The 20447-nt window shown below is 51.3% G+C and overlaps 2 protein-coding genes across 4 annotated transcripts in view; both read right to left on the bottom strand.

The window, feature by feature from the left end:
* On the bottom strand, positions 1-8176 carry SRMS (src-related kinase lacking C-terminal regulatory tyrosine and N-terminal myristylation sites). Of its 2 annotated transcripts, XM_071759881.1 has the most exons (9): positions 7610-7706; positions 7346-7511; positions 5272-5393; positions 4395-4561; positions 3347-3485; positions 2726-2884; positions 1669-1850; positions 1343-1499; positions 1-636 (listed from the first exon to the last, which is right to left on the bottom strand). In XM_071759881.1, the coding sequence occupies exons 2-9, from the start codon at positions 7405-7407 to the stop codon at positions 443-445; spliced, it is 1182 nt and encodes a 393-aa protein (XP_071615982.1). In that variant the 5' UTR covers positions 7408-7511; positions 7610-7706; the 3' UTR covers positions 1-442. The 2 variants fall into 2 exon arrangements, with proteins under 2 accessions (XP_071615982.1, XP_071615981.1); XM_071759880.1 differs by having other exon boundaries at positions 7346-8176.
* A 1783-nt stretch (positions 8177-9959) lies between these two features.
* LOC139803330 (peroxidasin homolog) overlaps positions 9960-20447 on the bottom strand; it is a 40879-nt gene continuing 30391 nt past the window's right edge. The window contains exons 15-23 of one of the 2 annotated variants that reach the window (XM_071759381.1): positions 19473-19581; positions 18581-18738; positions 15888-17391; positions 15263-15397; positions 14423-14631; positions 13633-13747; positions 13208-13301; positions 12770-12887; positions 9960-11525 (exon numbers count right to left, since the gene is read on the bottom strand). In XM_071759381.1, coding sequence (XP_071615482.1) covers positions 12792-12887; positions 13208-13301; positions 13633-13747; positions 14423-14631; positions 15263-15397; positions 15888-17391; positions 18581-18738; positions 19473-19581 — 2420 coding nt within the window. In that variant the 3' untranslated portion in view covers positions 9960-11525; positions 12770-12791. Of the gene's footprint in view, positions 11526-12769; positions 12888-12917; positions 13302-13632; positions 13748-14422; positions 14632-15262; positions 15398-15887; positions 17392-18580; positions 18739-19472; positions 19582-20447 lie in introns of those variants that run through there. The other variant, XM_071759380.1, reaches the window with a different exon arrangement.

Here is a 20447-nt window from a genome sequence, read left to right as displayed (position 1 = left end):
TTGGATGCACACACATTTATTGATAAATACACCGGACACACACTAGAAGAAAAAAAAAAAAAAAAAATCAAGCAGAGCCACAACTGACCACACACTGCAAACCTTCACATGGGTGTGGGGAGCAGCAGGGACCTCCCACCCCACTGGCTGGATGAAGATGTCAACTCTGGGTGATGCCTTCACTACCCCAGGGCTCTTCCAGGCTGCTCCCCAGCCAAACACCAGCAACGAGCTCTCGACAGCCCCGTTGCCTTTTTGCCCTTGGCCACCTCTCTGCATCCCGACCAAGAGTGACCATGAGCTGTTTAGGGGGTTTTTTGGGGGGCTGGGGAGGATGTGTTTTCCTCGGAGCCCAGTCAGAGGGCAAACCAGAAGGAAGGAGCCACTTGGCAAGAGCTGGCCTGGAGGGGCTTGTGCAGGAAGGATGGTGGGAAGGGCTTCCTCAGGAGAGGGAGCTGAGCAGCCGTCTGTAGATGAAGCCCAGCTTCTCCCTCAAGGCCAGGAAGGTGGGACGCTCCTCTGTGTTGCTGTTCCAGCATTCCAGCATGATGCTGTAGATCTCAGGAGGGCAGGAGCTGGGCCGGGGAAGGCGGTAGCCCCGGGTGATTTGTCGTACGGTTTCTTGGTTCGTCATCCCTGGAAGGAAGGAGAAGATGCCCCTCAAGCTGATGTCCCCAAAGAACACCCCAAAGGTAAACCTATAAAGGCTCAGAATGTCACAGCCACAGCTGTGAAATGGTCTCTCTGCCACCAGGCTGGTAGAGGAGAGGCTGTGGGGGAGCATCCAGCCTATGCCACCTTCCAGTCCCTCAGCTCCTGCAGCCCCTCTCCAAGAACTGATAATCCCTCAAAATGATCCCAAAGTGGAAGAGAACTTGCTCGTGCTCCTGGAGCAGCTTCCGGCTCCATTGTGGAAGAGAGAATATGACAATTTGGGACATGTTGACACCTGGGCACCATGGGCAAGCTTCCTGGAAGGAAGGAGAAGATGCCCCTCAAGCTGATGTCCCCAAAGAACACCCTGAAGGTACAGCTCTAAAGGCTCAAAATGTCACAGCCACAGCTGTGAAATGGTCTCTCTGCCACCAGGCTGGTAGAGGAGAGGCTGTGGGGGAGCATCCAGCTCATGTCACCTTCCAGTCCCTCCTGCACCCCCTCTGCAAGAACTGATAATCCCTCAAAATGATCCCAAAGTGGAAGAGAACTTGCTCGTGCTCCTGGAGCAGCTTCCAGCTCCATTGTGGAAGAGAGAATATGACAATTTGGGACATGTTACCATTTGGGCACCATGGACAAGCTGGGTGTGGATGGAGCAGCAGTGGGAGAAGGTCAGCAGCCCTACCTTCATATGGGATCTGTCCATAGGTGAAGACTTCATAGAGCAGAATCCCATAGGACCAGACATCAGACTTGAGGGAGTAGGTCCGGTAGTTGGCTGCCTCTGGCGCCGTCCACTTGACTGGGATTTTGGTGCTGCTGCTGGTGGAATAGATGTCATCCTGAAAAGCAACGGGGGGTGGGTCAGGAGGGGCGGCGTGATGACCACAGCCACAGCTTTTGGGGCTTGGCTGAGGCTGCAGGCAGGGAAAGGGGGTGGCAGGGGAATGGTTACAGCACCATGGGGCAGCTTGGGGTGATGGGAGCAGCCACAGCATCCTGCTGACCAACCTTGAGGAGACGGGCAAGTCCAAAATCAGCGATTTTGCAGGTGAGTTCCTCTCCCACCAGGATGTTTCTGGCTGCCAGGTCCCGGTGGACAATGTGCTTCTCCTCCAGGTACCTCATCCCATCTGCCACTTGGCAGGCAATGTTGAGTAGGTGGGAGGTGCCCAGGGACTTCCCTTCAGGACCTGTCAACCCAGATAATCCAAGCATTGGGGGTAATGTAGCAAAGTCTTTTTTTTTTTTTTTTTTTTGGTGTTCTAGTTTAGAAGGAAAGGCTGAGCTGGCAGCATGGGAGCAGAGGAATGTGAAAAACCTCAAATCAGAGGAACCTGTGGAACCATCCTGGATGCACCACGTGGAAAGTTCAGCACAGCCACGTGCTCCTCAAGGATGGGGCTGGGGTGAGCTCTAAGGAGCACCCCGTGCTGCAACGAGGATGCAGATGTCCATGGCTCACCCAAAGCTAAAGGTGACCTTCTGCCATGCAAATCTCCAGCCAGGTCTCTCAACCTGTCCTACCAGCAAGCTCCAGCTCCTCCGGCACCAAATGCTGCTGGAATCCCAGCCAAAAATGAGGTCATTGTGGGGGAGGAGGGGGGGGGGGGTGTACCCAGTAGAAAAACAGGTCTTGTTGGGAGCTGCTTGTCCTGTTTCTTTTCAAGACTGATTAATGGTCAGGACAAGTAAGGCCAAGAAAAATGAACTGGCAGCCAGGTGATGAGTGGACCATGGCCTCTTACCAGCTCTGCACATCACCAACCCCACGCTGCTGGGCCAAGGGAGAGGTTTGGCCACCTCCTTCCTAACAAAGGCAGAGAGCTCTCTGTGCATTTCTGGGAGCTGGCAGACCATGGGGAGGTGAAGAAGGCAGTGGAGATGGTCAACCAACACCATCTCCCCCAGGCAATGGATTGCTTTGCATTTCCACTGATCCAAAGAGGACCCAACCCAGGCTTGTGCTCTGTTGGGGTCCCCACTTGGGTTGGTGGCTCAGAAAGCATCCTCAGAGCAGTTCTGTCCCAGGAGCCCATTCCTACCCCCCTGGTGCTGGCCCACTCACTGTTGAGGTAGCTGTGGAGGTTGCCTTTCCTCATGAGCTCAGTGATGATGAACACAGGCTCATCCAGGGAGCAGACAGCGTGCAGCTGGATCAGCTTCTCGTGCCTCAGACGCTTCAGGTTCTGAATCTCTTTGGTGAAATCTTCTGCCTTCATGTCAGCTGGGGGAGAAGAGCCCAACGTGGCCACTGTCAGCTGCTTCCTCAAGTGGACATGGGGCTCATCAGCACCTCCACCTTGGGATGAGAACCTTTTTCCTCCTCACAGCCCAAGTTTGTGTCTGCACTCCCAAAGATCCCAGCACTCAAGAGATGTTGAGCACAGAGCTTTGGATCCCATTTTCAGGATCACAGTCTCATCAGGACTTATAACAGACCCACTGGACTTGACCTGGACATCACTTATCCCAAACTCACAGCGTGGAGCCACTTTATAAAGGTGCAGCCAAAACTTTAGTGGGCCAACAGAAGTAGAGCAGTGGCTACTTGCCAGGCCCTACCACACTTTGCTTGATAAGAGAGACACAGTGACCAAAAGGACCAAGAAAAAAAAAAGGGGGTGAACGATGTGGATGGGAACAAGAGACCCAGTTATCCCCAGCTAACACCTTCTCCTCCACCTACCTTTTATGATCTTGATGGCCACGGGCACCGTGTTCCTCCACAGTCCTTCCCACACCTCTCCAAAATATCCCTCACCCAGCTTCCTCCTCAGGGAGAATTCCCAGCGTGGGCGCTCCCAGCCGTCCCTCTGGGGGGGGGTCTGTGGGATGGACATCACTGGTTTGGCCCAGCCAGCCAGGCAGAACCTGCTGGGGGAGCCCACATCACCTCCTGGTACCCAGGGCATGGGGCTCCATCACCTGCATCCACCAGGGCCTTGCTTTTCCCTTTGCTGGATGCCCACGGGGGACATAAAACACTTGGGGCAGCCCTTGGGTTACCACTGGTGGGAGCCAAGAGGAGATGTTGGGATGGGATGGGATGGGATGGGATGGGATGGGATGGGATGGGAGGAGGTATTTGGAGACTCCATGAAATATCAGGAATTCAAGCCATAATTCCCTCCTGACCAGACCTCAAAGGTGGAGATTCCCCATTTCCACCAATAAATACAAACAAGTAAATGAATCTTAGTGCAAAATTATGGCTGATCTAGACTTCAGCTCATTAAGTATTTCTTTTATCTCACACCTTTTAATTTCGCTCTCGAATTATTCACGTGTTTAATTGTTACTTCTAAGTAATAATCAGGGAATGGAATCCTAATCAGGAAACGAGTCGGCACTTTGGGATTAATGATCTAATTGGGTTTCTGAGTGCCACACTAATTGCCATGAAAACTATAAAAGCAATATGGTCTTATTAGACTCCAGGAAAAATAAAATTGGAAGCACAGGTATTTCCAGCTTCAGTAGGGGATTTGTAACAGCGTGGTTTCTAGTCTTTGAGATTGAGATTTCAGAAAAAAATAGTCAAATATATAGATATATATATAAATGCAGTGCCTGGACTTAACATGGCTGATAACAGGTGATACCATTGCATTTCAGATTTAGCTTAATAAAGCTCAAATCCCAAGTGGACAAACTAATTATTCCTATTTGTCCCTCATTTCTCTTTCCTTTTTTTCCCCACCCTGGGAGCTTGGCCACACCATGGGCGTACGCACCGCGGGGCTGCAGGGCTGCAGCAAGGGGCTCTGGATGACCTTCCAGTGCTTGGTGTAGAAGGTGAGGAGCTCCTCCATGTCAGGGAAGGGATGTCCCTTCTGGATGTAGAAGCTGCCCCTGGGGCTCTTGCAGATTCGGAAGTGGCTGACCTTGGTGTGGTTGCGCACTGCAGGGAAACCCAGGAAAACTCAGGGAATCAGCAATTCCTTCCCACCTCTCTGCTTCCCACCCCATCCCAGCACCCCACTCCCCATCACCCCCTTTGCTCCCTCCTCCTGGCTCAGAAGCCTCCTGACTTTGTGGGGTTCCCTGGGACCAGAGGTGATGCTGCCGGAGCAGGGATAATTCCCACACAAAGCAGCTGCTCAGGGAGGGACAGAGCTCATTGCTGCTCGAGGTGGATAAACCAATGGGGGGGATGTGGAGTTTGCCTTGAGCTTGTTTTGGCTTGGATTGGACCAGATCATAGCAGTGCAGCCTGGTCCAAACCCCTCTGAATTCAGCTCATGGAGCAGCCCAGGCCCTGGTGAGCTGAGGCTGCAGCGTATTTTTTAGGCAGCCCTCAGATGACAAAAGCCATTGGAATGAAACCCTAGGAGTCAGTGCCACCAGACCATCATTAAGCAGCTGTGAACTGTTTATGACTCCCAGACTTTCCTTGGCTGCAGCATTCCAGAAATCCCCACCTGCACCCATCAGCTTTCCCCACGCTTTGAGCGAGCAGCCAGTCCAACCCCAGCGAGATGCTCTGAAGTGCTCCCAACATCTCTCTGTGTTTTTCAGTCCCGTGCCGACCAAGCCAGGAGCTGCCCCTAAGGAACACCCTGGGTTCCTTTCCCTCTGCTCATTTTCTCTGGGTAATTGCCACAAAATTACCTGAGAGAGAGTACTCGCCCTTGCTGCTCTCGCTGTCACGGATGAGGAAGGAGCCGTGCTGGTTGGGAGGTGAGAGGAGAAGCTGCTCAGCTTCATTTCTGCTGATCTTACTGAAATACCAGCTGGGGGGGCAGAGCAATGGGGTTAGTGCAGGACAAGGAGATGGTGAAGGGGTGAACGGGGTCACATCCAGGCCAAGGAAGGGGAGAAACTCCCTCCCACCACTGCTCCCACCTGCTCACCCATCACTGCCCACCACTGCCAGGCTGCATCAGGGCTGCTTCATTCCACTGGGTTTGGTGGCACTCGTTGCTTTTTATTGCCACTTGCTGACACCAAACCATTTTCTCCAGTACTGTCTGGGCACTGCTGTGCCAGCCTAGCCAGGTCTCAGCTCCATCCCCAAATCAGGACTTTTACATCCATAAATAAGGCACCAGCCACCCTGTGCTGCCTGGAAGATGCTCTGGTGGGGTTGTACCCACCCACATTTCCTTCCATGAGAGCAGCAGCTATGGGCACAGGGTTGCTTTGCTCTTCTTGACCTGCAGCTCGTGGACACAGCCAGCTCACAGAGCCCACAAGCAAATCCCATCAATGAAAACACCTCCAAGAACTGCCCTGGGCTGCTCCAGACTGCTGCTTGGGGACCTCAAGCAGCACCAAGCCAGGAGGGAGGAACCAGGCCAAATTCCTGTCACCAAAATCGTCACCAAACCTGCAGCAAGAACAGGCAGGTTGGTTGGCTGGGTCCTGGCTTGGGATGTGGGAGTGTGGGGAAGAGGTGGCTTCACCCAGCTGGGACATGTGAAGCTGAAGGTTTCATCATTCCCTGGAATCACCAGTGACTGAGAAGCCATCCAAGAAATTATACATGATGGGGTTACCTGGCTGAACAAATTACCACCTGCCTCCAACCTGAGGCTCCCCTAAGTCTCTGGTGGCAAAGCCAGGCACGAGTGAGACCAACTAATGAATGGCACCATCAAAATTGGGCATGAATGACACCAACCCAGCCAGACATGAGTGATACCAACCATAGCATCACCATCCCCTCCATCCCAGGGCCTGGAAAGGAGCTGTGGACACACAGACACCATAGCTCAGCTGTCACTTTTCCAACTTCTCTCTTCAACAGGACTAAAGCACCAATCCAACCCCCCTGTCCTGCCCGGGGTGGTCCCAGCACCATCCAAACCAGGCTGGATTTGCCTTTCTGCAAAGCACGGGCAGGGAATGGAGCCAGAGAAGGGTCTCCCATCCCACTGCAATTGCTACCCCTGCACATCAGGGCCTTCTCCTTTGCCCTGGGGGGTCCGCGGGGTTATGGCTCCCATCCCTGTGCTCCCTGTCCCTCCCCATGACTCAGGGCTGGCAGGGAGGGAACAGCCGTGTCCCGGGGCGCTTTGCCCGGCGTGTTGGGACCAGGCTGCCTTATGCAAGGCTGAGCCTGGGCTTTCCCCAGCTGAGCCAGGGCTGAGCCATCACCCTGAGCTCCGGAGGGTGGGAGAGGCACCGACAGGGAGGGAACCCCCGGGCCAGGATGAGCAGGAAGCAGCAGGAAGCACTGCTGGGCCCTACGGAGCTCCAGGTTCCGACCCAAACTGCTTCTCTCTGTGATCCTGGGCTCCTTCAGGGCCCAAGCTTCCCCAGCTCCTTCAGGGCCCAAGCTTCCCCAGCTCCTTCCCTGCCACCTCCCCTTTAACGCAGGGTGGGAAGGAGAGGGCCAGGAAGAAGCAGCAGCCCCTTTATTCAGCACCCCGGTAGCACCCATGCACACCCTCACCCCCCATCCCATCCCGGAGCCCTTTGCGAGGGGGATGCACCCAGAAAGAGGGACCAACATCTCTTCCCCTCCTTTCCCAGCACATCCCCCCAACCCCTCTGCTTCACAGGGGGGATACCCAGGGGTTGAAAGTCCCCACGGGTCCCACCAGGGCTGGTGACAGCATCAGGGGACAAGGAGCTGGTGCTGCTGCCATCACCCAGGGCGAGCTCGGGCTTTTCCTGGCCTCCCCCCCCTTCTCCCCTCCATCCTCCATCCCCCGGCGGATCCAGAGCTCGGGATACTTACGGGCGGTGGGAAGAGGTGCCCTGGCTGAGGTTGGCCACGTAGGCTGCAGGAACGTAGCCCATGGCCGGCTCCCCCAGTAGCCGCCGGGCTAAGACATATTCTCCTTCTTCTCGGAGGACCCGGAGTTTGTCCCCTGCTCTTACGCTCAGTTCCTCCTCGCTCCGGGCTGTGAAAGCGTACAAAGCGATAAAGAGAGAGGACTTGGGGATGAAGGAAAGGGAGTTCGGCTCCGAGTGCAGCGAAACGGAATCAGAACCAAGATACCCCAGCGAGCAGCTCTCCGGCACGGAGCGGGGACGGAGTTTGTTCCAGAAGGATGTCAGGAAAGTCAAACGCTTCCTGACAAACTGCTCCATCCCCGGAGGAAGGGGCGGGGGTGTTGGATGGATGGGGTGGGCTACGCCGCGGTCGCTCTGGTGGCCGGAGGAAGGGGGGACGCGGGGTTCATGTCCCCGGCCGGGAGGGTCAGGCCGCCCGCCCGCCTCCCTCGCCCGAGTCTGGGAGCTCTGGGAGCTCGGCGGCCCCTTCCCGGAGAACTTCCTATTTCTGAAAGTGAAACTGGTTGAGCTGGTGGGACCAGTCTGCAAAGTGGGATGAGTCTGCAGGCGGCAGTCCCACGCTCAGCCCCACAGGCACATCTGGGAGGCAGGCACAGCTGGAGCCGGGCTCATCGCTCTCCAAGAAGGAGAAGGGCTTTTTTTTTTTTTTTTTTTTTTCCTTAATTATTATTTTAGAGTGTGCTCTCCTGCTTGTTAGCAGAGCACCGGTAAACACAGCTCTCTGTTCTTCAAGCAGCTCTTGAGACGAGTGGCTGACTCCAGTTAATAGTCTTGATCTCACTCCTGGGGGAGGGTATTTGTTTTTCCATGAGAAAATAATTGCGAGAGTTGAAACAGGAATAGGGAAATAACCTTAAAAGAGTTCTGAAGTGTTTGTTTTGATTTTTTTTTTTTTTTTTTTTTTTTTTTTTTTTTGTGTGTGTGTTAGGTTTTGTTTGTTTTGTTTTGTTCATTTGCTGGGTGGATATTGTAGGGTTTTATAACACGAGATCCTTTTTTCCTTTTGCTCTGCAATGATCTCCCAGGCTCATGCCTGCATTTGCCCTCTTCCCATTGCAGAGGAGCTCTCTAGGGAATCCATTTCCCAGATCCATCAGCTGAGAAATCCCATCTCCAAGCCCCCCCCTGGCTTTTCTCACTTAACTGTTCCAGCTAATTAGTGGGAGTTTTGTGCCTGGCAACTCTGCCCCTGGCTGTGAGCCCATTCTCCTCTCCATCCTCTGCTGGTGATTGGCCTTGGTGGCTCCTTTTGGGTGTGCAGTGGGGTTTTGAAAGAGTATGATTTAAAAAAAAAAAAAAAAAAAAAAAAAAAAAAAAAAGAAAAGGAAAAAAAAAAGAAAACTTCATTGTAGGGGTCTATGGGCTGCAACCATATGGAATGTAAGAAACAAACTGGACCTGTTGTCCCTGTGTCAACAGCTCTGGACTTGCTTTGTCCTGGGTGTCCCACGATGCCAAAGCAACATCCAAAAGCTGAATTTCAATATTTGGGGTTTGGGGGTCACCTCTCCCAGGCAGAGCAGCCTGGAGCAAGGGGCAGGAGCGTGCAGAGTGTTCCCTGAGTGTGCACCCTGTGGCTCATTTTTGGGGGTGCAGTGGGGTTTTGAAAGAGGATGATTTAAAAAAAAAGAAAAAAGAAAAAAAGAAAAAAAAAAAAAAAAAAAAAAAAAAAAAAAAAAAAAAGGAAAAAAAGAAAAGTAAACTTCTTTGTAGGGAAAAAAGGAAAAAAGTCCCTATGTCAACAGCTCTGGACTTGCTTTGTCCTGGGTGTCCCACGATGCCAAAGCAACATCCAAAAGCTGAATTTCAATATTTGGGGTTTGGGGGTCACCTCTCCCAGGCAGAGCAGCCTGGAGCAAGGGGCAGGAGGGTGCAGAGCATGCACCCTGTGCTGCTGGAGGGATGGGAACCAGAAAAATGGGAGTCTTTAATGGAATATTCAGCTCCTCACTCAGCAAAGTTGCACCTCAGCATATGGGGAGCTCCCTTGAGATCTGCCCCACCTCGCTCTTGCTGTCACGCAGGGCTGTGTCATTTTTGTCCAATTTTTTGGCCCGGGGAGGGGCAGGGGGATGGAGCAGAGAAAAGTTTGCACCAGGCAGGGAAGGGACATCCCTTCTGTGTCACATCACACCAGGAAATGGGCTGCTTGCTTCTGCTTTTAGAGATGATCCGGTCAGATTGAGCAGCCAGTGTTTATGCCTCCCTCTCCTGAATGGGGACTGGGGAAACTGGTGGTTTGAAAGAGGAGACTGGAGCCTGATTTCCCTTTGTTGACCTTGGCCAGCTTGGATTCTCCAGTGGGCACAAGTGATGGACAAGTGCAGCTGATTTATGACACGCAGGGCTTTGGCTCTTGATTTGCACCTAAATGAAAGAGTGCTTCAAAATGACAAAGAGCCCTGAGGACTAAATGCTGCCTCGGAGCTGAGCACCCCAGACATGCAGAACACACACACAGAGCTGCAAAGCTGTGTCTGCACAGGACACACACACACAGCTCCAAGTCCCACGTCAGGAAACAGCTGATAAATCACAACTCTTTTTCTAGTATCTTTTTATTTTTCTTATTCTTTTCCTATGAAGTTCCAGGAGCATCCCTGCTGCTTTGAATCCCTTTGGTACTCTAAGACATCTACAGGAAAAATAAAATTACAAAAAAAAAAAAAACACCACCACCCCCCAAAAAAAAAAAAAAAACAAACCTCAAAATGAAAATAAACCAACCAAAAATATTAAAAAACAAAAACAACAACAACAAAAAAAACCAACCCAAAAAATAAAGGGAGGGAGAGAAGAAAAGAAAAATCTCACTCACTAAAGTTTCTGGTCCTTGCACTGTGGGAAGGAAAAATGGGAGGATGCAGGAAAAGTGAGAAAGAGAAGGAAGGCACAGATATCTAATGGATCAAGTATTTTTCTCTTTAGTTCCTCTGTCCAGCTTACAAGGCTGCATTAGAAACCAATCTGTCCAGGGATTTGGGGTTATGGTGGATACACAGGAACTCCAGTCCTAGCACCACACTAAAAAGCACCTCCAAAGGGCAACCAAACCAGAAGATCTGTTCCATGGAGCTGGTCCCACCATCCTGGCTCAGCTGCAGAGCACCTGGGAGCACTAAGCACAAATTGAATTTTGCATCCATCTGTGTGTCAAACACTGCACCTCGTGTTCTCCTCCTGTCCTCACGGACAGAAACCAGCAGCCAAAAAGCCCCAAAAGATCTCATTAGCTGGGGTTGTGTGCCAGGTCCTGTTCCACCCAAAATATATCTGCCAGCAAAGAGATTTTCTGAGGGGGAGGAGGGTGAAGGTTAAAAAAAAAAAAAACTAAGGAAGAGAAAAAGAAAAATTAAACCCCTAAAGGGGCAGAAAGTTGCAGATGATGGGTCATGCTGAGGAAGATTTTTTGGGGCACTTGCAGGGTCACCAAAGCCAGGATGTGCCACTTGATACCAACAGGGCCCAGTGATGGTGCCACTGCTGTTTCTCTCTTCATCCTGAAGCACCCAAGCAGCCAGGAGCCTTCTCCAAGCCTTGGCTTCACCTCCTCACTGCTGGAAGGGATTCCAAGGCCAGCCCAGGGCTCTTCCTCTTGGCTGGGGGCTTGTTTGGCGTTTCCTTTTCAAATATTAAATTTTTTCTTAGGTTTCTCCAGGTGTTTCCTGGCACCACGGCAGCCTTGGGAAAGGTTTTGCCTCTTGAGGGATGGTTTCAGCTGGGTGCCCATGGGATGTTCCAGAGGAGGGGTGGTGGGTGATGACAGCACTGGGTAAGGGAAGAGGAGAAGAGCAGAGCAGTGGCACTAAAGCAGCTTCAGTTGTCCTCCATCTCCTGGGGACTGGGGCAGAAAGTGGCATCTCAGCAGGCTGCTGGTCTGTCACCATCCAAGAGGGCAGAGCCCATCCCTGGGAGGTTGATGAGGGCAGGAAGTGTCCAAGGGCTTGTGGAGAATCAGTGCAGAGGGGTCAAACCTGGCAGGATTCTTTATGGGGGTCCTGGGACAGGGAGCAGTGCAGGAGGTGGGAGAGGAGGCAGAGGGCTCCTGGCTGCTGTTTCTGGGCCCTCCAGGGGTGGGTTGGACTGGTTGGTGGAGAGCAGGAGTGCAAGTCACTGGGCACCTGAAATGGCACAAGAAAGAAGAAAAACTCCCTGGGAGGCAGCTGGAGGGACAGCAACAGCCCTTCAAACCCACAGGAATACTTTTCAGTAAACCCTGTAAACCCTAGAGTGCTCTTCAAGGCTCTGAGAGGATGGCAAGGAAAAGCCAGCTCATGCCACACTGCAATTTAAGTCAAATTTCTAAAGGGGAATCGTTGCTGCCTGGAAAATCCCTAAGGACCAACACACCAAATCAAGCTGGAAATCAGTGTGGCCAGCCTGCAGCCTTCCCTCCTGCTTCTGCTGAGATGATCAGCACAGCCCAGCCTTTCCTTGCCCTATCCTGTAATCTCATTTCCAGAGGATGCTCCTTCTAGTACAGACTGCCTGGCAGAACATTTCTTCATAACTCCTCTGCTCCTGCCCCTGCAGTAATCATTTGCAACCCTATAAAACCCATGAAACATCTCCTCCAGACTGGCAGGTGCCAGTGAGGCTGCAGGGATGCCCATGGAGAGCAGGTTGAAGGAGCTGAGCCTATGTTCTCCCTGCCCCTAAACACCAAGGACCAGAGCTCTGGGAGCTTTCTGCCCACAGCCCAGCAGCTGCTGAAGTCCCCAGGCTGGCAGGTGCTGACAGGGACTTTAAAAATGCACCTAACATCCTCACCCCCTTGGCTGAGCAGCCAGAGGACTGCTGCCTGCAGAAGAGAGGTGAAGGACGACTCAGCTGGTGAGGGGAAAATCTCTGCCCAGATGTAAGCAAATGAGGGATTGCTCCATCTGCCCAGATATGTCCTTGTTACCCTGAGGAGGAACCAGTCCATCTACCCCATCACTGAGCTTTGTGATACCTCACTCCACAAAGGTCCTTTGGAGGCTGTTGGATTTGGGGTTATGATATTAAGTGCTGCTAGGAGAAACCTACCCAGAGTCCTGGGAGAAGAAGCCAGAGAGACCTCACCCAGCTCACCCAGTCCATCCTATACTTATGTCTTTCCCCATCTTTGCCAAACCAGTTCCTAAAAGACCTCCAGGAACAGATCTGCCACCATGTCCCCAGACAACCCACTCCACTGAGTCACTAATCAGCACTGGTGGAACTGAGTGTCTAACCTGCTGCACTTAAACCTATTACTTCTGGTCCCATTCATCACCAGATTGCTCCATCCCTTTCTGCAACAGCCTCTCCTCCATGTGCAGACAGCTGAGGTGTCCCACTGCAGGCCCAGCAGCCCCACATTGATCCCAGCAAACCCACTGACCTTATACAACCAGGCAATGTGGTCATCTTCTTCTCCATTTGTCTCCAGTCCTCTTTCCCTGGCCTTGGGTGCTGGGGTTCCTATGGTGCCACCTCAGCTGGCCCTCCAGTGTGCTCACCTGGGGAGGGGGGGGACACAAGAAAGCTCTAGAAGGACTTTGCACTGGTGCACAGCTAAGCTTTAAGCTGTCCCAAATACAAGAAGCAAGTGCTGGCTCAGGGGGTCTTCACTGAGGCTCAAACATCTATTTTTCCCTTAAGTTGTAGAGCTCTGAGCTCACAGCTCTGAGCTTCATCTCTCCTCTCCCTATTCTACCTCTTCTTTATCTGCCACTGGTTCCCCCTTGGCTCTGGAGGACACCAAAGTCACAGAGGTTAAATAGGTAAATCCTGCTGATCCTGCTCCTGGGGTGACTCCATGGAAGGCACAAAGTTTCACCTGTTTCCGTAGGGAAGAAACTGTCTTCTCCAGTTCAGCCACAAGGGACTCGAGATTCTCTCGGGAGGAAGGGCTTGGAGAAGCTGCCTCGTTCCTGGGGTCAGGGATAAGAAGTGAAAGGGATTATAGATGGATGGGAGAATCTTCTCCAACATCAGCCCCCAAGTCATCCCCAAACAGAAGGACCCGAGTGCCAGGTTCACTGCCAGGAGATGCCAACCAGACAGCTCAGATATTGAAATATTACAGCTGGGCCCTGCACTAATTTGTTGAAGAACTTTGTCCAAGCTCAGCATCAAATCTCAGGAAACCTCCAGACCTCTCCAGACCTTTGCAGAACACCAGCTTCAAAGGCCTGAGTGGAGGTGTGGAAAACTTTCCTTATTCTTCATAAAAAGGAGGTAAAAGCAGTGGTGATACTACACCTGGGCAAGGCAGGCTTCTGCTTGGCAGGGTTTTCCTCTGGGTAGCTGAAGCCAGGAGACCTCTTGCTTCGGAACCTCTGGGAAAGAGCCCTGAATTGTCCCCGGGTCTGGCAGTCTTGGGAAGGAAGGGAAAGTCAGCACTGAGCACCCATGTTTAAAAGAAAAGCAGAGGGATTGCAGGCAGGACAAGGCAGTGCTGCCTTCACCATCCACCCTCCCCACTCCTCTTAAAACCAGGGAGGAGGAGGCCCAAAGGTGTGGGACAGGAGATCCATCATGCAGGGACAGCTGTGCCCAGAATAAAGGGGCCATGGAGGGGCTGGGGTCAATTTTTTGAGAGTTTGACAGATTCCCAAATGACTCTGCAAAGGGGTAGATGGTGAGGATCACCCTGCACCATGTCCTGCTTCAGATTCTCCCCCAGGGATGAGTTTTGGCTGCTGAGAGAGACAGAAGCCCTTAGCTAGGAGGACCACACTCAGTGAAAGGCTTCCTAGAGAAATGATCAATGCTCCAAGCCTGCCAGTGTCTAAGAGGCACTTGGATGATGCCCTGAATAATTTGCTTTAATTTTGAGGTCAGCTCTGAAGAGGTCAGGCAGCTGGACCAGATGATCATTGGCAGATGCTCGTTGTATCTTCCTTCCAACTGAAATATTCTCCTCTCCTCATCCATTTGCTGGGGTTTAGGGTCAGTGTGGCACGAAACCAACTCCTGGCATTTATTATAAACATGTGACCAGGGCTCTCCCCTCCTCAGGGGGTGCTAGAGCATCCTCCTCCTTCCTTACCCTCACAACAGTCCTGCCACAGCCTGAGATCCACCAGAGGAATCTCTTCACAGCCCACCATGCCCTGTGGGTAGGATGCCACTCGGAAGACATCTCTCTGGAGCTGCTGGATGTGGTCACTGTTGTCACAGATGACCCTGGCAAGGGAGCTCTGCTTGATCTGAGTCAGCTGTGCTGGCGTGAAGACTCCTGGATTCTCATACCAAAATCTGCAGTGGGTTGGAATCAATCACAGCGTGATGGGAGGTGGAGAAGAGGATGGGGAGGGAGGCGGGGAGAGGGAAAGGTTTTCTGCATCTGTGTGTGGCAGCACCCACACCCCACTAAAAGAGCTTTTATTCTGCTTCAGGTGGCTGCAGACACAGCCTACCCTGTCCTGAACCCATGAAGACCCAGGAGCTGCTGGCTGGAGCTGCAGGATGTCACCACCAGTGGGTACAGCCCCATGCAGGGAGTTCCAAGGCTCTGACAGCTCTGCTGCAGCAGGCTGGGGAGATGGGTGAACAGATGCTCCTGCATCACCAAGCAAAAAACCTCTCTCATTCACACAAGCAGCAAATAAGAATTAGAAGGAAGCTCCTGCAGATGTTTTCTGGCATCTTCAGGAGACATTGGGCACATCCTCAGTGGTGCCCAGCATCCTGCAGTGATTACATCAGGAAAGGACACATTGGCTGTAACTGTGACACATCCTTTTGCAAAAGCACTGGGCAGAGGAGACCCTTACTCGTATCATAAGACCAGAAATAAGCAATAATTAAAGGTTCTGTTTCTCTCAACAGGGAGAAAATCCCCCCAAACAGAATAATAAAGACTCTGGATTGACCCCAGTGGTCATACCTATCTCCATCCCTCAGCCTTCTGAACTGTGTTGTTAACAGGCACATCAGTGTTGGGCCAACTCTGGTACCAGGGACAAGATCCTCCACCATCAGGGCTGGAAACAGGTCAATGTTTTTGGTAGTTCCATATAAACTGCAAGATAACAGATGTTTCAAAAAAAAAAAAAAAAAAAAAAAAAAAAAAAAAAAAAAAGAAGTTAAAATGCAACCAAAGTATGGGGGACAATGTAAACCTGATCCCATGACAGGAACTTGTATGCAAGGAACTCATCTGGACAACATTTATCATGGTCTTATCTAAAAGACAACGGGATGAAGGCCTTGGGAAGTGCCAATGCAGATAGGATGCAGGCTCCAATTTCACTGGAAAATAGATCCAAGGCTCAATCTGCCCCCAAGCTACCCCCAGCAGTGCCTGGTGACATTCCACCCAGAACCAGACTGATCCCTTGGAGAGATCTCATTTGTCTTACTCCATTTTAACCCACAGCCACTGCCCTATCTCAGCATCTGTGGGCAGCAGTATCTGGGGAGGTTATTTGCTGGGTGTCCAGGGAGGAGCAGAAACTTTGCCCTGACTGATCCCCAGGGATTCTGATGCTTCCAAGCTGAGGCTGAAGTACCTCCTGAGCTTTTCCCTGATCTCAAAGTTCTTTATCTCATTCCTGAGGTCCTCAAACTCCTGTGCAGACGAGAGGTTGCAGAAGACCCTGAAGTCATTGTAAGGTGGGATGCCGTGGTCTCGCCCTCTCTGGATGTTGATAGCAGCCAAGTCCAGTGAGACAGAGTGTGCCATGGAGAAGAGTTTCTCCGTCAGCTCCATGTTGAGGAGTTCGGAGGGGACCCGCATTTTCCCGGGAACCCCAAACAGCCCACGGAGGAGAGGGTCGATCCCACCCTCCTGTGTGATCCTGAACGGGGAGAAGAAGGCCTTGTGAAGGGGGATGTGGCCTTGCTGGATGGGCTGGAAGGTTTCGTTGAGGCGGTAGAGGATGGGGTTGATCAAGGTGTGCCCGAAGCGGAAGGCAGCGGTGGCGAAGGCGTTGAGAATCCCCGCGTTGACGTTGGGGTCGTAACCTTTGTACTCCCCCAACATCTTCATCCCGGCTTCCCCCAGGACCTTGGGGAGCCACTGGGTGTAGGTGATGTGCTGCATCTGGGCACCCACAATCTTCCGTGCCTCGTGATAGAGGAGATCCCCATCCCAGTGGGGATTGAGGGCCGCCAGCTCGGCGGCCACGCGGTTGTGCTCCCGGAACCAAAGCGTGTGCATGGCCGTGAGCCCCAGCTGCTCGTTGGCACGGTGATCTCCTGCCAGGAAACAGGGCACAGGGCTCTCATTCTCATCTCTCATGCACTCAGTGGGTGGCCCCACAGCAAAAGGAAGGAGATGCTTCCCCGAGCTGGGCACGACTCGCCCTTGCTTCAGCAGCCCAGCCCGGCCGCTCAGATCCCGCAGCTCCCGGGACTCCTGCTCCGTGCTGCCATAAACGTTGGAGGCATCGATGTAGGATGTGAGGTGGTTGATCTGCTCCCTGGCGTAGACAGAATTCATCAGCAGGGAGGTCATCCCGCTGCCACAGACGGGGCTGGAGCGGACGAAGAACATGCAGCGCCCGTTCCTCACCCGGGGGTCGTTGGCGGGGACGGTGACGGAGAAGCAGGGGGGGTCGTTGGTGCAGACCTGGCTGCAAGGGGCCCCGTCAGAAAAACGGGACATGCTGATGGCTGCCACCGTCTGGTCCATGTCGTGGTCCAGAAACTGCCCCCACTGCATCAGCATGTGAGTGAAGTGCTCGTCGGGGGTGACGGTCTCGGTGCCGACCATGGCGGTGGAGACGAGGCGGGGGAGAGGGAGGGGGAGGTCCCTGGCATCTTCTGCTAAGGAAAAACCTCGGGGGAGGTTAAAGCCGTTCTGGTAGGCGGGTTTGAGGAGCCTCTGGAAGGCCGTGAGTGAGGCACCCCACATGGGGTGCTGGAGGTTGTTGCAAGAACCGTCGTGGGTCCTGTACTTCTTGTGGAAGCAGATGTCGGAGCAGTTGGGTGTGCGGCGGTGGGCAGAGCAGCCCGAGAGGTTGGCAATCATGTTCAGGTAGTGAGGGGACACCAAATCGTTGTATCGATAGCCTGAGAAGGGAGAAACAAAGCATCAGGTCAAGCCCGTGGCCTCTGCAGCCATCCCCTGGTCAGGGTTTGGTGTGAAACCCCGGCTGGGAGTGGGCACGGGAAGGCCAAGTCTCTGATTACGGGGTTGCTGTGAGATTTCTGGAAGGTTAAAAGCAGCCCAGCGATGGCATCAGGCCCCCAGAAAAGAAAGGGAAAAGAGTTTGGTGTAAATTCCACCAAGGAGGAACCCAGAAGTGCTCTGTCTAGGCAACCAAACTCTGAAGGTTGTCTCAGTCTGCACCCTGGCTTTCTTTTACATCTCTCTGGGTTGTTTCTGAAATCTTGAGCACCACAGACCACACAAACCCTACATGAGGAGCAGCAGGGAGGCTGTGGGTGACTCCCAGGGCCCTACACCATGGCCAAAGCACTGAGCACATTGGAGATGCTGACAGGGCAATGAAAAGGAGAGGCTGGGGGTCCAACCAGCCCAGACAAGACTTGCAGAGAGACTCCTCACAACCTGAAGTACATCCAGGCAGGAAAAACTATTTAGGAACCCCAAATATACGTGCCTGGGTGTATGGGTAGAAAAGGGAATGTCTGTTGTGTCTAAAGTCATCCCCTGCTAAAGGTAACAGGTTTTGGAGTCCAGCTGTTGGATGTTTGGACCTCAGTGGGTAGTTTTGGTGTTTACCCTGCCTCAATAAATACAGTCTGTGGCTAGAACCCAGCTGAGGTTGAAGCTAAGAGGTCAAAGTAGTAGAGAGACAGAGGAAAAAGTCAGGAGTGGCATCACCCCCCTTCCCCTGGTGCAGCACCCAAATATTCAGTATTTTTCTCATTGACATTTGGAGGGCAAGAAATGTCTCTGTGATGCTGGGGGGTCCATACTCAGATCCACAAAGGTTCTCCTCTGGGAGTTAGATGGCTAAATAATTTAAAGATTAGGGTTTTCATGGCCAAAATCTTTACCAAATTGGGGAACCCAACCCCTTCCTGAGTTGGGGTAACCTCAAGCCCAGTTGTTCTGAAAACCCTGAGATGTAAGAGAGCATTGCAACCCAGACAGCACATTTCTTGGCATGCCCAAATTTTTAAACTTCCTGGGTTGTTGGTTCTTTGCCTGGCTCACTGTTGGTTTAACTTAATCCTACACACCAAGTTAAGTGGGGGAATAAAAAAGGTAAAAGGCAAAAATCTCTCCTACCTGTGACATTCATATCCACGATCAGACCTTGCTGCACATGTTCCTGGATCAGCTGCAAGGTCCTTTCAAAGATCTCCCCTGCCCGGGCTGTTTCCAGGGTGTAGGGGTCCCGGGGGTAGCGAAAGAGAGCCAGCAAATCATTGGGTGTCTTGGGACGTCTGTTCAAGGAGTCAGAAGTGAGGTAGGAGCATTAAAAAAGAAAAAAAAAATAAAAATGGGCAGAGCAGTTCAGGCTCTAAGCCTCGTCTGCTGCTCGACCACCAAAACCAGTGTGTAAACTGCTGAGCTTTGCTGTACGCTGCAGGTGAGTGAAGAAAAGATGGTTTTCTCCAGGAAAATTCACATATTTAATTTCCTCAAGTATCTTTTGTCATTTTTTTCTCCTAAAGTAATTTATTTTTCATTTTTCAACAGCTGAAACCCAAAGGTTTGGGGCTTAACATAAACTATCTTTCCAATAAAAATATATATTGGGGTGGAAGAACAGGGGATTACCATTCACCTGGGAATTAATTTCTCAAGGAAATGGTTAGGATTTTTATACTGTTATTTCTGCTCACACTACACAGTCAGCTGTGCTTATGAAACATCTCTGCTGATCATTTTCTTTGCTATCTGCTGTCTCCAGCTGACAAAATGTACACTGCAGATATAAATGACAGAAGAACTGATATTCATGGATCAGATTTTCCCCACAATCCCAACCACCTGGGTGGAAGCTCTATCACATCCTTACACCTACATGGTGCAACTTCAGCCTCCAATACCCCGAGCAATGCTGGAGCTTTCATTTGCAGATCCTCAACAATAAAAGGAAATTTGGGAAAGCTTCATTTCTTATCTTTTTTTTTCCCCTTTCTTTTTACCCTCCAAGTCCCAGCTCATGGCTTACTTGCTGAACAGCTCAGTTCTGGTTGAATTGATGGCATGGTCCACACTGCTGATGGCTTCTCGTAGTGATGTGGCCACAAAGGTGTCCCCACTCCGACCAATATCTGTGGCTTCCCAAAGCAGAAAGAAAAAAACAGTTTCCTAAATTGCCTTTCTGTTAATTTGCCTTCCAAACTCAAGAAAAATCTGTGTATCAGCACAAGCCCTGTAGTAACTCTGCTGCAGCTCAAACTCTTGCTTCCATTTGCAACATAAACACCATTCAACTGCTGTTTGGTTGGTGTTTTGTTTTGGTTTTTTTTTTTTTTAAGAAGTTAACTGCCTGAAAAAAAGGTGGCATTTTCAGGGGATGGCTGTGGAACACATATTGAGAGTTTGCTCCTGTAACAGCTTTGGTGGTTAAACTGGGAAAGGAAAATGTCAAAAATCACAGTGGGTCAACCCAAAATAATGCATTTCCTTGCCACAAGGGAAACTTGGGCCATTAAATCAATTTGAACATACTGCCCATATATAATTTTCCCATTTGTGGTTGGTTTCTAATTCCATTCAAGTTTAGCATTAACACACCAGATACATCATTTCAAAACAAAAAACCAAAGCTGTTGCTTTAACACTTTCACAAGTAAACACCCAAATTCCTAAAAAATTACTCCAGAACACAGTGTTTAAGCCAGGGTCTTTGCCACAGCTGAACAAACCACTTCCCATTTGGATGATGGAAACTGAGGTACCAGTCAAGAATAGATCACATAAATTATCTTAGGAATAATTTTAAACAACAAAGATATTTCAGATTCTTCTCAGCTCCTTGCATATAATCCCCATACAGAAAATAATCCTAAATTAATCTAACAAGGTATTTGCTCTCCATGCTGGCTACTCCTGCATGTTTGAGGAACTTAAATTTTTACTCAAATTTTTAACCCTACTACTTAAATTTTTAACCCTACTGCTTGCCTTTGTGTTTGGGTTT

The sequence above is a fragment of the Heliangelus exortis genome, chromosome 16, assembly GCF_036169615.1.
Source record: "Heliangelus exortis chromosome 16, bHelExo1.hap1, whole genome shotgun sequence".
NCBI classification, from domain to species: Eukaryota; Metazoa; Chordata; class Aves; order Apodiformes; family Trochilidae; genus Heliangelus; species Heliangelus exortis.
Note: the sequence above shows the minus strand (reverse complement) of the source record. Positions and strands in the feature narration are given on the sequence as shown.